This window comes from Stegostoma tigrinum, chromosome 27 (assembly GCF_030684315.1).
Source record: "Stegostoma tigrinum isolate sSteTig4 chromosome 27, sSteTig4.hap1, whole genome shotgun sequence".
NCBI lineage: Eukaryota > Metazoa > Chordata > Chondrichthyes > Orectolobiformes > Stegostomatidae > Stegostoma > Stegostoma tigrinum.
The window spans coordinates 3,698,446-3,716,755 of record NC_081380.1 but is presented as its reverse complement, the minus strand read 5'-3'; the positions used below and the strand labels follow the sequence as shown (position 1 = coordinate 3,716,755).

Below are 18,310 nucleotides of genomic sequence, written 5' to 3'. Positions count from 1 at the left end.
GCCAGGATTTTTCATTTCAGTGCCTAATTGTAAGACCAGGCATTGGCTCTTCACCCCTACCAATGAAAAGGCTCAATGGATCAAGGGTGAATCAACTGGTGAAGAGCTGTCAATCGGGCTTCTTGTGAAACACGGCCTCTAAGACCAATGGCTTCTGGATCCTGGAGATCATCGGTTGGAACCTGGTCTTCATAGCATGAAATGCTGTACGGATAGATCTTTCAAAACATAGTTACATTGAAACTTGGAGCAGGAGTAGGTCATTTGACTCTGAGTCTATTCAACCATTCAGTTGATCGTGGCCGATCCTCTAACTCAATGCCAAATTCTTGCTTTATCCCCCCCCCACACCTCTTGATGCCTTGAAAAAAATCTAAAACTTTATCTTTCTCTTGGATATATTTGACGATCTGGCCACCACAGCCTTCTGTTGTAGAGATTTCCAAAAGTTTACTACTCTTTGAGTGAAGAAACTTTGCCTCACCTCAGTGCTACCCCAAATCCTGAGACTGTACCTTGATGTAGAATACCCAACCAGGTTAAACATTCTCCTGCAATCAGTCTGTCCAGCCATGTTAGAAATGTATACATTTCAATCAGGTCCCCTCTCATCTGTTTAAACTTTAGTGAACACAGGCCCAGTGGCACCAATCCATTCTCATAGGACATCCCCAGGGAACCTCCACTGCACTCCCTTTATAGCAATAATATGTTTTCTCAGCCGGGATTCCAGAAGAACATGCAGTGCTCCAGGTGTGGTCTCAGCAAAGTCCTGTATAACTACAACAAACAAAAAATGAAAATTCTGAAGAAATTCAGCAGGTCTGGCAACATTTGTTGGGACAGAAACAGAGCTAACATTCCAAAACAAATGATACTTCTTTAGAACTTCTTCACCACCTCACACTATCTCAAGCTATCTTGCTCAAACCTTCTTGCAATGAAGGCCAGCATATCACTTGCTTTCCTAACTGCTTGCTGCACTTGCCTGAAAAGTTTCTGATAAATCTACAGGGACACCCAGGCCCTTTCATGTATCCACACTTCCCAATATATCACCATTTAACTCAATCTTCCTTTCTGTTTTCATTCTGAGAGTACAACTCACATTTAGCCATATTGCTCTGCATTTGCCATGTATTTGCCCACACATTCAGCTGGTCTAAAACACCCTGAAGCCTTCTTGCAACCTCCTCACAATCACACCTAGTTTTGTGTCACAAGCGTCTTTCAGCCTGGAAGTCACAGGAAAAAGGGGTCAGAAACTCTGTATCCAATTGGAAACAGATTGGGACAAATGGAGATCCCTGACAAGCAGGTCACCCTGAATTACCTGTCAGGAGGGCATGTAATTGGGCAGATGGTGAGTTGAGACCCTTCGGAGACTATTAGGGGCCATTAACTGATAACTTAACAGTTGGAAAATCAAGGAAGTCCCAGTGGACCTTCTCGGCACCAACTTACCCAATTATTGTTCTTCTTACCTTCTCCAAGTTGGAGATAATTGTGTCCCAAGTCTCAGGTAACTTAACAGTTACATCAAGGAGACAATGAGACGGATTCATGAGCTAAGAGCCTGCATCCCTAACTTCAGGTACCTATTGCTGCACCATCCATAGATGGGCACTCTCCCCATACCCTCTACCCACCAGCCATCTTAAATCACATGTGTGATACCACAAACACTGTGGCATCATGACGTCAACTTGTGGTTGCTGTCATCCAAAATCCACCCTTCCACCGCCAAGGCCTCTAATCTCCACCCTCCCTCATATCACACTGATCCAAAGCATACCCACACAGATATAGTGAAAATGTGGATAAGCTGAAGTTGGAGTACCATTCATCCTTTAACCAACTGAATATTGGAACAAGTTCAGAGGTCGAATGGCCTTCTCCAGTTCTTAATGTTCATAAAAATATTACAAATACTGTCTTTAACATATGTGGTCTAATTCTTCATTAGATTTAGGATCTACTCCTAGGAATCCAAAGCAGCAAAAGATATCATATTTAATTTCAAAGCAGCATTTTTACCAGTGGTGTCCTACTTTTCACCAGGAAGTTTTTATTTCTGAGGTAACAGAAACATTTACATGAATATCTGGAAGATGGTGATGGTGATGGCGAAGGCGAACACTCCCATCTCTTTCCATCACACTGCTGACTAGGTATCTCTCCTGCTCTTACTGCCTGCAGTTGGTGCATATTGGAAGGATTTACAAGTTGATATTCGACCTCATTGGCAGCATTATGAGCACACTTTCCTTTGCTGTCAAGTCCTGGAGTGGGAATTGAAGCCAGAGTTTTTGGCTCAGAGACAGCGATACTACCCACTGCCCACAAGACCTTCTGTCATTTATACCAGTACACAGGCTGCAAACTAGAAAACTCACATGAGAAGGTTTCCTGGTGCCGACATGGACCTTCCCTCCTTCCTGCTCTGAAACTCAAATGGGTTTCCAAAGGAGCGTTTCCTTAACATGGCCTTCACCAAAATCTAAAAAAGAATGGTGACACTTCAGGTGCTATTCTAACAAAGTTACAGCATGAAACAGTGAATCGGATATTTCTATTTGATGGCTGGTTGCCAGTGGCAGGTTACCCAGAACATGGCTCTGGACTTCAGTAAAGTTACATAAACTGGAAGAGGCCAGCATTGTCTCATGACTTTATATCTCAACCCCTTCAGTACGAATCTCAAAGTCTGATCGTTTTCCTAGACCTCCCAGAACCAAAGCAGGCAGGGTTTGATGAAGCCCTCAAAAGTTCTCTGGGCTGCAGTGTTTCACCTGTACCACCAGGAATGCAGCTCAAACATCTGCCTTGCAGTAGATGGCTGGAAATCTAACACACTGTTCATATTTCACTAAGATTCTGGGGGCCCAGACATTCTCCAACCTGAGGAGAAAACATCACAAATATCACCCAGCTGTTTTCAGGGCTCCTGATACTGACAGAGGCCTGGACTTTGCCCAGGAATCTAGGGGATATTCCACTGAACTTAGTGGCCTTGAGCCTAACACAGCGGGAGTGGAGTCTGGTTTTGTGTACACAAAGCACCTCTCCAGTGGCCACAATGCCTTCTGATATTGAACCATTTGTAATGGATAGAGGTGGGAGGGAGGTGCAAGCACTTTCAAGGCCCCACTAGTGCCCCAGTGAAAGGTGGACTTGGGAAACGAGAGTTACTGGGGAGTCTAAGGCCATTCCAGCCAGGTGTACATCAGGCAAGGAGAGAAGTGTCGATTCCTGGAGATGTTAACCCTAAATCTATCAAGGGCAGCTAGTGAGGATGGTGGGGAGAGAATGTCTGCAGCTTTATACTCTAATACCATAATGTGGAGTGAGGGAGTGTGCACCCTTAAACGCAGCAACTACAATGATGGGTGACGAGCTCTTCTCACAGGCCTCTATGGAGCAGAAAGAGAAAGAAATCCTCAGACATTTCCTTCAGGACACTGACCCTACCGGAGGTCTAGAAATATGCATTTCACCTGTCTCTTCGACTGAGGAATAGGTAAAATCTTACAAATCCAAATTAGAAGGAGCAAACTCAGAAGATCCAAAATGTGACTTAGTTCTATCTTTTAATGTAAAAATTGTTCTCATTCTCCAAAGGTCGCTAACCATGATTGGAAATAGTTTTACAGACACTTGAACTAAGTTAGAAACTACCTGAATGGGCAGGAACTGGAACAGATCATGTTGGACTCCTGTTCCATAAACTCCCTGAGCTTCTACTTCAAAGTGGGCAGACTGTAAAAATCTTGAGAAGTATAAAACCGGCATTGCACCCAGTCCTGTCCTGCTCCCACCGGGGCTGTAAAGGGGGCAGGGGATAAAATCAGGATCCTAACCCTGGAACCTAAAACTCCTGGGACATGTTTTGTAATGTAGGGGGCACTGCAGGGTTAGGATTCTCTCTCCAGCAAGGTGGCACTCCTATCTACTGCTCTGAATCCTGCCCATTACTCTAAAGCAAGTGTTGGCCAGCATGTTCATTTGGGCCTCTGGCAGGATTCCTCACATACAAGAGGGAGCTCACTGCTGCCTGGCTGTATGATCCTGACCATGCTGTTGGGAAAGCCTGGGGGCACAGTTGGATATCTAATGGGCCGAGGAGTGCTGAAGATCAGGACCAGCATAGGCCAAGGTTGAGTTTAGAGTGTAACTGGGATCCTCACCGGCAACAAGGAAGTGTGGTAGAGGAAGTGACACTCTATTGGGCAAACTCAGTGCCATTATCACAATTTCCGGAGCACAACCACCTTCTACATGGTGACACTGAAGTAAGTGCAACCACAGAACTAGATGCCAGGGACCTGATCCCCACCACCCCATGCAACACAGAGAGATAGAAGGCAGGTTGGAACCACTGGTGGCTCTATAGGGGGTGAAGGGATGAATACTTGGGTCAGGGTTGAGAGACTTTACATTAATTTTACATTAAAAGTCAGGACCTAATTGGCGCAATGGGCCTCATTCTCTGCTGCAAATGACAACCAGGGGACGTTTAATCAGCCACGAGTGGCAATAACACAGTACTACAACAATCCATGCTCATTTGTTTTCCCCAGTCCATTTCAGTATACCTCCTCAAGCAAGCAGATACCAAAGCCCTGTGCCACAGAAATTTGAAACCCTCTATTAAGGAGTACGACTGGAAGGATAAAGTGAATAAACACTGACAACCGGCTCCTATTAGGCACATTATCCTTTCTACATCTTTGTATTAAAAGTGGAATGTTTTCTTACCACAGTTGAGAGGCTGGAGATTAATTTGACAGAGTTCATCACCTCCTCTTCAGTGACTTCAACCACACTGCAATGTTCCTCCTCCAGTGGAAGAGGGTAAGTCCCATTCTTGGTCACCCATGGATGCAGCTATACAATAAACCACAGATTAACAGATAACCTTCTTACACTTAATCTTCCAAACAGCCTGAATTATTTGATGTTAGCTTTTTACTTGAGATTTATTTAATTAACTGAATTTAAATTTATCCAACTACCGTGTGGGATTTGGACTCATCTGTCTGGATGGGTGGCTCAGTGGTTAGCACTGCTGCCTCACAGGTCCAGGGACCCAGGCTCAATTCCAGCCTCGGGCGACTGTGTGGAGTTTTCACATTCTCCCTGTCTGCATGGGTTTCCTCCGGGTGCTCTGATTTCCTCCCACAGTCCAAAGATGTGCAGGGTAGGCAGACTGGCCATGCAAAATTGCCCATGGTGTTCAGGGAGGTGTAGATTAGGTGGGTTATAAGGGAGAATGGGTCTGGGTGGGATGCTCCTTAGACAATTTGTGCAGATTCGATGAACTGCACTGTAGGGATTCTGTGATCGTTTGTCTAGGCTTTAGATTACAGTCTCAGTAGTGCCACTATGCCAATGGTCGGGGAAATTATTTCTAGAGTAGATTCTGGCTGTGCAGAACTCGGCCATGTTGAAAACGTCATCAAGCATTGCAAAGTAATGCTGGAGCAATTTTAAGTATAAGGTCCAATCTGGTCCTGGTGCGTTGATGTTAGCTCCTCACAGGAGCTGCTACTGTTTTTTATATTCATTTAGGGATGTGGGAATTGCTGGCTGGGCTACCATTTATTTCCTATTCCTAACTGCCCTTGAGAAAGTGGTGGTGAGCTGCTTTCTTGAACTCCAGTCCTTGAAGTGAAGGTGTACCCACAGGGCTAATAGAGAAGGATTTGACCCAGTGACAGTGAGGCAATGGTGAAATCATTTTAGATTTTCAGCACCAGCAATATTTTTCTTTTGAAAGGATAGTTTTAATCTATTTGTGTAAGGTATGAGGATCTGATCTTCTGAATGAATGTGAAAAGAGCCAGTCTAAGTTCATGGGATCTCTTTTTAATCATGCAGACTGGAATCTGATGATATCATCAGACTGTAATTTTGACTCTGGTCTGAGTAGGGAAACCACAGCAGCTTTAATGGCCAGCGAAGATTACAGAAGAGCATTCAGGGACAATAAAGGTTCTTTTTGGTTTCTTTCTGGGAGCAAGATAGACCGTCCAGATCTCTCACAGAAGGTTTCTGTTACCCTGTCCTGATACTCTCCTTGTTCCTATGATTTAACTTGTAGGCAAACGGTTTTCATTTGTCCCAGCTGGGGAGACCACCACCTACACGCTCCCCTCCAAACCTGACTTGGAAATATATCACTGTTCCCTCACTGTCAATGTCTCAAAAATGCTATATTAAAATAAAACAAAGAACAGCAGATACTGGAGATCTGGAACAAAAACAGAAATTGCTGGTGAAATTCAGCAAGTCTGGCAGTATCCGCGGGAAGAAACCAAAGTTACCATCTTAAGTTCAGTTTCAGCTGTGATGAAGAGTCACTGGACTCCACTTAACTTCCCACAGATGCTGCCAGACCAACCTAGTTTCACCAGAAATTAATATTTTTGTCCCAAAAATGCATCTGGTTCACTAACACCCATTACAAAAGGAAATCTGCTGTCCTTGCCTGATCTGTCTAATGTGTCTCCAGACCTAATATACTTGACTATTAACTTCCTGCTGAAATGGCTCTCAGTTGTATTGAAGAAGGTGGCTCACTAGTGTTGCTCAAAAGTAGTTAGGAGTGGGAATAAGTGTTTCTTGCGCTGGCCCAAGGTACAGTAAGTGCATAATAAAGCTATGGGGAGACAAGCTGATTGTGCATTCAAGGTAATGTCAATAAAGAGAAAGGTGCTAGGTGAATGTGACTTCATTTTTATTAGGATATAGACCACGGAATTCAGAACAAGTTGGAGATTGCATGGGATGAAAGTCACCTGACTAATTTCTGTTTTGGTTGAAACATTGAGGGAATAATTAATTAATTATGCTCTGTAGGAGCTTTGAAAGGCTGGTCTGTACTTAATTATGATGTGATCATGTTCACTTCTTATCAAATGAAATCATCAAGATATAGGTGGGTTTTGCTGAATTTAAATGATCTGATTATTTTCAACCTTGAGTTTCAACTGAAAGGAACCAATAAACACATTAAATATTAACAGAACAGAAAGAAAATGCTGTCAATGCATAACTCTTTTACAAAGGGACATTCATCAGTGATTCCAATTGAAATAATAGTTTTTTTGTGTGGTTATTTTATACCTTTATCTGTGGAACTGTAATCCGAGTGTCAGGATTCTTATCCAACATCTTAAGAAGCAAATCCTTCAGCTCTTCACTGATTTCTGGTCTGAGAAGGATGAATTTACGAGACATGTTAACAACAAACAGAGTAAGCAGCATTGCTAGAAACATGAACAAACCTGTTCCACTACTTCATTAAATGATATACACATTAACCCCATTTATCAAGTCAGTGTCATATTCATTTAGACACTCACCCATGAGAAATTATTTATTTCTTTCAATCTTTACATTTTTAATTGCTCCATCCATCACCACCGAAACCTCACCAGCTGGTAGAACATTTTGGAAAAGCGAGTTTTGCAGATTTCGATTTGTCTTTGTTTGAAGAGGTTCAGAGCTGAGTTCAAACAGACCTCATTTTCGTTGCAGCAAAGGCCTTAATCCACAGTGTAGGAATAACAAATTTTCAGAGTAGATATTAACCCTCTTAAAAGGGCAGGCAACATGTGTGGAACTCTCTAGCTGTGAAGCTATGCAAATCCCAAGGCCTTTTAAAAACATTTAAAAGGGGCGGCACGGTGGCGCAGTGGTTAGCACTGCAGCCTCACAGCGCCAAGGACCCGGGTTCGATTCCCGCCTCAGGTGACTGTCTGTGTGGAGATTGCACATTCTCCCTGTGTCTGCGTGGGTTTCCTCCGGGTGCTCCGGTTTCCTCCCACAGTCCAAAGATGTGCAGGCTAGGTGGATTGGACATGCTAAATTGCCCGTAGTGTTCAGGGTTATGGGGGGATGGGCCTGGATGGGATGCTTCAAAGGGCGGTGTGGACTTGTTGGGCTGAAGGGCCTGTTTCCACGCTGTAGGAAATCTAATCTAATCTAGCCTGCCCTTGTCAGTGAGAGGTGAAAATAAATCCAAGTGAATACCTTTAAATCTCCAGCCCTTTAAAAATTTTTAACATGGGCTGCCTGTATCAGTGAAAAAAAGTCTGTTCTAGAAGTTATAAAAGCTGTTTACTGGCTTTATCCCGAGGGCTATTATGATTTTACTATTAATGCTTGTCCTCTTCCTACATTATCTCATAATTTGATTCATAGCCCATAATGGTTATTAGAGGATTTGATGTGGCATTAGGAATGTAAGTCTATTTGGTTTGTAAGGAATTAAGTTCTTGAGGGAATTTATATTTTTGAATTGGCTCTATGAACATAAGGTTTATTTTAACTTTAATAAAGGCTGAATAAATATTATGGACATTTCTTTTACTACAACTCTATATAGTTCCTGAGATCTGTTCTTGGCGGCTAGTGGCATTGAAGGAATAAGTACAAGGGGCGGTACAAGAATTGACATAATGTATGAGCCATAAGAGACGGCATGTGATTTGCATGATGTTCATATGAGGATTATAAGGGGCCATTGGGGTTTATAGGTGGCATGTGTTGACATGAGCTGGTGTGGGTGGAGCGGTGAGGGGTGGATGGCCCAACATTTACTAAAGTACCAAACCCTAGAGAAATAAGGCAGATGTTTTCATTAGCCCGCTTTCTTACTTGGCAGCCCTGTGGCCTCTAGAAGTGGCAGGTCCAGCCCCATCTAGAACCCACATCCTCAAAGAATTCACTAATCAAGTGAGTTTCTCCTGAAGTAGGGATGGGGAGCTGGGAGAGAACCTAACCCAACTCAGGAGCAAAAATCCAAGTCCCTTGATGAACTTGTTGAAGCTTTTAATCATTTTAAATACATTGATGAGATCACCCTAAACCTTCTAAATTCTTGAGAATACAGTTGTTTCCTTAACTTCTCTCCAATATATACTTCCTTTCTTTATCGAAACTGCGTACAGTACTCTTAATAGGGTCTGACTAATGCTCTCCACAACTCAAACATCTATTCCTCACTTTTGAAGTCATCTTCTTGAGATAAAGTTCCACATTGCAGGGGTTTGGTTTGTTCACTTGTGACCTAGCTGTTTGCAATTTGTTTATATGTACACCTAAATCCATGAGCTTCTTCACAGCTTCTGGTATTTCCCTATTAAGAAAATTCCCGGATTTGTTTACCTCAGATCTAAAATAACAACCTCACTGTTTCCCACATTGGACTCCATAACTTTTTCAATTAAAAATTGTTTCTGGAATCTTGTTTCTGTATTTATTACTAAGCATGTGGTGTTGCAGTTTATGGCTTTCCATACTAGGTCAAGTCACTATATCTAACACCATCTGGCAGGTTCAATCCACTCATCTGGAAACATCATATGTGGATGATAATGATGATGTGGAGGTGCCGGTGTTGGACTAGGGTGGACAAGTTCAGAAATCACATGACACCAGGTTACAGTCCAACAGGTTAATTTGAAAACTCAGGCTTTTGGAGCCTTAGTCTTTCTTCAGGTGTTAATGAGAGAGGTAGTATCAGACACAGAATTAATAAGTAAAAGAGCAAAAGTTCACACCATTGATAAGGATACACTAAACAAACCTAAGATGCTGTTAAATCTTCATTCAGTTAGAAGGTTTTAATTGATTAATATATATATGTAAATTCCCAAATTCCTTGCAAGTCATGGCCCTGGGAGAACTAAAGGTTTTATCACCGTAAAGAAGAAGTGACATCTTAGGTTAGACGATGCATGTTAGGTGTGAGATCTTGTTTAGAATCTGAGATAATTGGAACTGCAGATGCTGGAGAATCCAAGATAACAAAGTGTGTAGCTGGATAAACACAGCAGGCAAGCCTTTCCACATCAAACAGATGTTCACCTGCACATCTGCCAATGGGGTATACTGCATCCGCTGTGCCCGTTGTGGCTTTCTCTACATTGGGGAAACCATGCGGAGGCTTGGGGGCCGCTTTGCAGAACACCTCCACTCGGTTCGCAATAAACAACTGCACCTCGCAGTCACAAACTATTTCAACTCCCCCTCCCATTCCTTAGACGACATGTCCATCCTGGGCCTCCTGCAGTGCCACAATGATGCCACCCGAAGGTTGCAGGAACAGCAACTCATATTCCACTTAGGAATTCTGCAGCCCAATGGTACCAATGTGAATTTCACAAGCTTCAAAATCTCCCCTCCCACTACTGCATCCCAAAATCAGTTCAGCTCATCCCCGCCTCCCTAACCTGTTCTTCCTCTCACCTATCCCCTCCTCCCACCTCAAGCCACACCCCCATTTCCTACCTACTAACCTCATCCCGCCCTCTTGACCTGTCCGTCCTCCCCTGACTGACCTATCCCCTCCCTACCTACACTCACCTCTACTGGCTCCATCCCCACCTCTTGGACCAGTCTATCTCCTCTCCACCTATGTTCTCCTCTATCCATCTTCGATCCACCTCCCCCTTTCTCCCCATTTATTTCAGAACCCTCTCCCCCTCCCCCTTTTCTGATGAAGGGTCAAGGCCCGAAATGTCGGCTTTTGTGCTTCTAAAATGTTGCTTGGCCTGCTGTGTTCATCCAGCTCCACATTTTGTTTAGAATTTGTGTGTTTTAATTTGGAGTCAGACTGGTTTTATTTCTAAAGTAGGGATTTATAAAACACCAATCTGACTGACTATCTATAACGTATGTGTGTGCGTGTGCATGCGCGTTCATTCATGGGTACCAAGATTGGCTACCAGCCTCTGCTCAGTGACTGAACTAAAACACATACAAATTCTAAACGAGGTCTCATACCTACCGTGCAGTCTCTGACCTAAAATGTCACTTCTTTACACTGATAAAACCTTTAGTTCTCTCAGGGCCATGACTTGAAAGGAATTTGGGGATTTACATATATATTTTAATCATTTAAAACCTTCTAACTGATTGAAGATTTAACAGCATTTTAGGTTTATTTAGTACATTGTCATCAATGGTGTGAACCTTTGGTCTTTCTAAATATCGTGTCTGATACTTCCTCTCTCACTAATGCCTGAAGGAGGACTGAGGCTCCAAAATCTTGTGCTTTCAAATAAACCTGGTGGTTGATAATGGATTTCAGGACAAGAATTCAATATTACGAAGTGCTGTTTGATTATGGATATCCCAGTTGTATCAGAGCTCAAAATTCCCAAAAATGTCCCTGATCGCAGGCACAGGATAGATTCATCTAATTAGGAAGGATTGATAAACTGATTGGCTAACTATCTCCTTTTGAGTAGCTGAAAACACTCTTGTGCCATTAAATAATTTGAACAATTTACCATCTTCACTCACTTTTCTGGAAACTCCACAGGCCAGTTCTTAATCTTGGCATGAAGTGCCAGGATGTAGTCGTCCATAAACGGACACTGCAGAGAAAGATAGAAAATGTATCTTCTAATTAAACTAATCTTGGGCAAGCCAGGAATTACACTGAAAACTGATTTAGGATTGTCAGTTGGGCTTGTAGTGTGGTACATTTGTTCATTGTATTACTATTAACACATAGGACCCTGTTCTTTGCAAACAGAAAGAACATGTACATGCATTGTGCATGTTTTAACTCAACAAAATAGGTCCCTCAATCTGCACTCATTTGTGCAAGATCAAAAGGACTGAGTCCTGGGGTAGGGCACTGGTCAATGAGATCCACTTCTGTGTCCTCACTTCCAACCTTTCTGCCACCACGTTCCCTGCAACCCTCAAACACAGATACAACACACTTCAGCTGACCACTACCTAAACAACCCCAGACTTTTCCACCTCTGATCCTCCAGTTGGGGGTCTGATGGGTGGGGTAAATATTCTGGTAGAAGACACAGCCTCTACCGCACCATTGCCAGGAACTGGAGATGAAGGTTGGCTGGCAGCTCCAGATGAGTGGGGCTTTCAGATCCAACTTCATAACTCCAGTAGACAGCTAATCAGCTGCTTGATTGACATCTGATCGAGTGGGCTTTCTGACCAAGGCTGCATGTGTCTCTCTACTAAACATGCCCAATTTTGGACTGCAGGAAAAACCCAGTCAGCATTCTAAATAACATGAGTCCTGTTACAATATAAAGAGCTATATACATACCTTGCCAAAGACCAGGCAATACAAGGTCACACCAATGGCCCAGACATCCAAAGCCTAAAAAATAACATTAGCAGCATTACCACAATCATCTACACTGATTTCAGGTTAGCTGTGCTCCTGTACTAATGCCTGTGCAGTGTTAGCCCAGCCAATCTCTGTAAGATGCAGCCTCCTAGCCCAACATATTCTCCATGATTCAATATCAGATTTATAAAGAATACTTATTTAATCATATATTCAAATAAAAACAGAATTAACTGCTGGAAAACGAACAATCTGAAACATACAGAATCACATACAGAGAAGTTACAGTAATGGAGGTGGTCATTCAGGTCAGCATTTCTGGGCTGATTTTATGCACTGAAAAATGTGCATTGATTCTAGTTACACTCGTAGAATTCAGAAGTTACAATGACAGAATCCCTACAATGCAGAAAGAGATCATTTGGCTCATCGATTCTACATCAACACTGCGAAAAGTATCCTGTCCAGACCTAGTCCCATCCCCACACTATCCCTGTAACCCGACATTTACCCTGATTAATCCACCTAGCCTACTCATCCTGGACACTATGAGCAATTTAGCATGGCCGATCCACCTAACCTGCACATCTTTGGACTATGGGAGGAAACCAGGGCACCCAGAGGAAACCTACGCAGACACGGGGAGAATGTGCAAACTCCACAGTCACTGGAATTGAATGTGGGTCCCAGGAGCTGCGAGGTAGCAGTGCTAACCATTTTTGTGCTTTCTTTGTAACCTGGAAAATCTCTTTTGTGCAGATGCTTATTCATTTTAAAAGCTCCAACTGATTAAAAGCTCTCCAACACACACTCAGATTCTGGCCACTGGCAGTGTGCAAAAAGTTTCTCCTTATGCCACCAATGGTTCTTTTGCCAAGCAGTTTAAATTTATCTCCTCTGGTTCACCAACACAGCACTTTCTCCACATCAACTCTGTCCAGTTTCCTCAATCAAATTTTTTTCTCAATCTCCTCCAAGGAGAACAAATCCAGCTTCTTCAAACCTAACTGTGTGAAGTTCCTTAACTCTCAAAATATTCTCAAACTTTTGGTTGCTAAAGCCTGCATGCCCTTCTTAAAGCATGGTGCTGAAACAGATAGGAACCCAGTCCATTATGATTTCCTTGCTTTTGTACTCTATGGCCCTGTTTATTGATTCCAGGATCCTGTATGCCCTATGAACTTTTTCTCAACATATCCTGCCACATTCAATGATAATGTACATATCCTCCAGCTCCATCTGCTGCCAAATCTACATTAAAATTGTGCCCTTTGAATTGTCTTTTCATGTCTTGCTATCAAAATGCGCCTTTGCATTTCATGTAAATTATATCCAAAACATGTCTGCCCTGTTCACGAACCTGATCTCTGAAAGCCTATCACTATTTACCTCACTGTTCACAACGTTTCCAAGTTTTGTGTCATTTGTAAATTCTAAAAATGTGTCCTGTGAACTAAAGTCTCAACCATTCATCCCAAAAAAGAACAGTAGTGGTTTTAACACGATCCCCTGAGGAATCTTAATGATTACCTCCATCCAGCTAAAATAGCAACCAGTCACTGTCAGTCTTCCTGTCTCTCACCAATTCAGTCTCAATACTGTGATTGCCTATCTTATTCCATGGGCACGTCCAAGCCCACCCTGCATCAGGCCCTCCCCCACCCCCTTTCTTACACTACCCCACGAGCCAATGAGTTAAGATAGGGGTGAAGCTGAGATGTTTCTGTGATGCAAATGGTGGTCTGAGAGATGGTATCAATATATGCTCAAAGCTTATCTCAGGATCAAATATGACGCCATGGTCACATTCAGACTGGCTTAATCACAGGCCATTAGCAGGGGCAGGGATGGATGGTTAGGGAACAGTATTGAACAGAGGTGGAGGTGGGGAGGTAAAGCTGAGTGTCATTTGTATTCTGGGCAAGATTAAAGGAGTGATTTCAGATGACACAGCCAGATATGGGAAACATGTACATGAGAAACGGGGGTGGCGGCGGTGTGCAACAGAGTTAATGGAGTCAGAACAAAAAGAGAAGCATTTCAAGTAATAATCAGTCCTGGGCAAAATGGTATTGTGGATCTGAATCTGGAGACCCCACTCTTGAACCAAGCACCAACTAAACGGCCTACTCCTGCTTCTATAGTTCTATGTTTCGGGAAGCAATTATCATCCACAAGGTTTCTAAAACATGATTCAGGGGCTTCAGATATCGAGGTCAAAGTCTAAATTTACCGGTGTTCTTTGGAGAAGCAAAGTACCATTTTGGAAAGGTCAGCTTTTCACACAGTCACAGAGTCTTACAGCATGGAAACAGACCCTTTAGTCCAACCAACATAATCCCAAACTCAACTAGTTCCACCTTCCTGCTCCTGGCCTATATCCCTCCAAGCCTTTCCTATTCAAGAATCTATCCAAATGCCTTTTAAATATTGTAATTGTACTCTCATCCACCACTTCCTCAGAAAGTTCATTCCACATGCGAACCATTCTCTGTGAAAAAAAAACTGCCTCATGTCTTTTTTAAATCTCTCTCTTTGCACCTTAAAAATGTACACCCTATTCTTGAAATGCCCCACCCTAGGGAAAAGACAACTACCATTAACTCTACCTATGCCCATCATTATTTTATAAACTTCTATAAGGTCGCCTCTCAAACATCCTTCCAATTTCTGGGGAAGGGGCACCGGACTCAAAATGTTAACTCTGTTTTCTCCTTCACAGATGCTCCCTGACCAAAGATAACAAAGTGTAGGGCTGGATGAACACAGCAGGCCCAGCAGCATCTCAGGAGCACAAAAGCTGACGTTTCGGGCCTAGACCCTTCATCAGATCATCAGATGAAGGGTCTAGGCCAGAAACATCAGCTTTCGTGCTCCTGAGATGCTGCTTGGCCTGCTGTGTTCATCCAGCTCCACACTTTGTTATCTTGGATTCTACAGCATCTGCAGTTCCCCTTATCACTGCTGCCTGACCTGCTGAGCTTTTCCAGCAACTTTGCTTTTGTTTTTTCTCTCCCTGCTAAGATATTGGTCCCTTTCCAGCTTAGGTTAGACCCATCCATTTTGAACAGGTCTTTTCTATCCCTTAAGTCATCCCAATTGTTCAAAAATCTGACTCCAGAACCATAGACCAGCTCTTCAGCTATTGACTTATCTCCTTTAACCTGTTGTTTCTTCCCTCGCTTGAGTTTGGCATTGGGAGTAAACCAGAAATTAATACTTCCAAGGTTCTATTTTTTAATCCTAACCTCTTAAATTCCCTTTGCACTGATTTAATCTTTTCCCTAAAAATGTCATTCCTACAATAATTTCTGGCTTTTCAATGTCATCCTTTAAGAACATGCTTGAAATGTTTAGAGATGTCCTTAATCCTAGCATCAGGAAAGCAACAAATCATCCCAAATTTACGCTCACCTGGCACAGACCCTCCAATCAATGCCCCTGACAGGCCAGTCCCCTATAACAATAGTGCTATCAAATCTTGTTGAATGCTGCCCAACCTAAAAATCATTCCAAGTGCAACTGCCTGCCCCTTCCATTTTCCTCAGAGAGACTATCCCCTTCTACAGTTCCAAAAACTGAATATCTATTTGGGAGAGGAATAGCCACTGGACTCTTTTGAACTACCTTCTTAGCTTCCCCAATAGTCACCCATCTATCTGACATATCCTGCTTGGGTAATAACTTTTCTAAATCTACAAGCCCTCTCACTCTGTACCTCATATATGCTCTTAATAACATGAAGCCTAAAAAAAAAGGATGTTTCAATAACATCTTATATATAGAATAAACTATCCTTCATTACCTACAGAAAATAATGGAAAACATTAAAAATGTATCAAATGTATAAAACTTAAATAAAATCAACCACTTAGTGATTAACTGAATAAAAAATGATTCCTTTTCAATATGTTCCCTGAAGAAAAAAAACTTCTCCAGAGCTGACTCAAAATGAAAACACAACTCCTTACTTTAAAAAAACTGTTCAGTTTTTCAAAAAAAACTTTTTGCAACATTAAAAATGACCCTCTAAATCACATAGACTTTTTAAACTTCTGAACTTAGAATAAAAAGAAACACAGCTGTTCACTATACAATCTTAAAAGATTGCTTAATAAAAACCCGTTCGAAAAAAATTGTGATTTAAATTTTTTTTTGCTTGTTTTGAATGTTAATGAAACAAAACAAATAAAAATCTTGTATTAGTAAAATACATATGACTGTAATAACTGTAAAAAAATCTATAGTAAATCTTTAAATAACCGTGCAATCCCAGGGGCAGCTGCAAGATCCACACTGAAAGAGTCACAGAATGTTATGAATCTACTTTGGGAAAGATCAGCTACCCTTTTAGAGAAGTAATACACCATTTTCTTTGAGGTCAGGTGTCCTTTAATGTTATTCAGAGTAAATGTGAATGTGCATAAAAAGTGAATAAAGTCAGTCTTTGGAATGCCAGTTTAGTTAAGCACTCTGCCTTCTAAATTTTGGAAACGAAACAGTCATCCTGCAGCTAAAGAAACATACTTGCCGAAAAAAGCCTGAGGGTTATTGTTATAGGGTTAGTGTTGGGGTTGATGGCTATCACAACCTTTCTTTACCATAATAGAGGGCTTGTAAATTCACAATTTGACAGCTCAGAGCGGTTTTTGAGGGATTAGCTGTCTTCAATGTGGTGTGATGAATACAATTATTTGTTTTTATACAGGATTAAGTATGCAAAAGAAAACTTCTGATTTTATCAGGGACTTATGAATTGAAGGGATTTAAATCTGTTTTATGGACTGTGTCATGAAGGCATTTTTTTTCAATAATAGAGAGGTCTGCACAATGTACTTAGAACTTTATAACATGTCTCACCATGGCTCCTGAGATCTGCTTATGTAGATACTGGGTGACTTGGCATGGAAGGTAGTGGGCCTAAGGTGGTGGGCAGATTCAGGGATTGGCACTAAATTGACATGGAAGGTATACAGCCATGGGGTCAGCTTTGGGGCAGGGGTGGCATAGAAAGTGTGATGCACCATGTAGTCTGTAGAAGGGTCATTGGGGTGTGGGTGGAGGGGCATGAGGAGGCAGGATTTGGAAGTCCCAGAACACCGAGGCAGGTCTTTTAACTAGCTTGATTCAGCACCTAGAAATCCCTCTGGCTGCCTCCTGTCTGCTTCTGCCCAGATACAGTTAGCACTCATATCTCCCAGAATGAAAATCCAACCTTTCTCCAGGGTCAGAGAAATTCCCAACTCCCACAAATCCAACTCAGCAGCGAATATCCAGCCTAGATGCTGGTGTAACCGTGATAACAGAGTGTGGAACTGGATGAACACAGCAGGCCAAGCAGCATCTTCGGAGCTCCTCTGATGCTGCTTGGCCTGCTGTGTTCATCCAGCTCCACACTTTGTTATCTCGGATTCTCCAGCATCTACAGTTCCCATTATCTTAGATTTTGGTGTGATTAGTTAGATAAGAATGGATGCAGGATAATGCAGTCCCACCCAGCTGAATGGCAGTGGCAAGGTATTGGAGGAGGATAATAAGATCGAATCTGTCAAAAGCTGGAAATCAGTTCGAGGAGGACGAGGAGGGAACATTCGCCACAGTTGCTGTCCACCCAGGATGTCATCCAGGACTTCTGACTGGAGCCATTTTGTTACTGTGGCAGGACAGAAACATATCTGGAGAGAGTCAACATGAAGTTCTGGAAAAGATAGGAATGAGTTTGGAAGGTGACATGTTCAGGGAGAAATTGGAGAGAGAGCCTAGTATTCAAGGACAGAGCAACCGAGGGTTGCTTTCTGAATGGACAGATGATGAGAGCAACGTTAAAGGGACAGTGGGACAACAGCTGAAGAGCGAAAGCAGCCGAGAATATCAGCTAAGATGGGGGCCAGAATGTGGAGTTGGGCGACCTGTTTAGTGGGAACATGATCAAGGGGACATAACATGAGTTTCATAGACAGGATAAGCTTGGTGACGATCTGAGGGAGATAGGAGAGAAGCTGGACGCAAGATCAGGCTTGAAACAAGAAAGCATTAGAGGAGGTTTGGCCGGGCAGACTAGCCAAAATAAGGGACCTGGCAGAAGTAGATACTTAAATGGTTCTATTTGGATGGCATAGTGGCTCAGTGGTTAATACTTCTGCCTCACAGAACCAGGTACTCGGGGTCAATGGAACTTTGATGACT

The 18,310-nt window shown here is 42.5% G+C and overlaps 1 protein-coding gene across 10 annotated transcripts in view; it reads right to left on the bottom strand.

Annotated features, from left to right (window-relative positions):
- camkk1a (calcium/calmodulin-dependent protein kinase kinase 1, alpha a) overlaps positions 1–18,310 on the bottom strand; it is a 302,104-nt gene that overhangs the window by 23,835 nt on the left and 259,959 nt on the right. For all 10 annotated transcript variants that reach the window (XM_059655225.1, XM_059655220.1, XM_048557282.2 and 7 more), the window contains 5 exons: positions 12,101–12,154; positions 11,317–11,390; positions 7,129–7,216; positions 4,759–4,887; positions 2,397–2,500 (listed from right to left, as the gene is read on the bottom strand). In XM_059655225.1, coding sequence (XP_059511208.1) covers positions 2,397–2,500; positions 4,759–4,887; positions 7,129–7,216; positions 11,317–11,390; positions 12,101–12,154 — 449 coding nt within the window. The remainder of the gene's footprint in view (positions 1–2,396; positions 2,501–4,758; positions 4,888–7,128; positions 7,217–11,316; positions 11,391–12,100; positions 12,155–18,310) is intronic.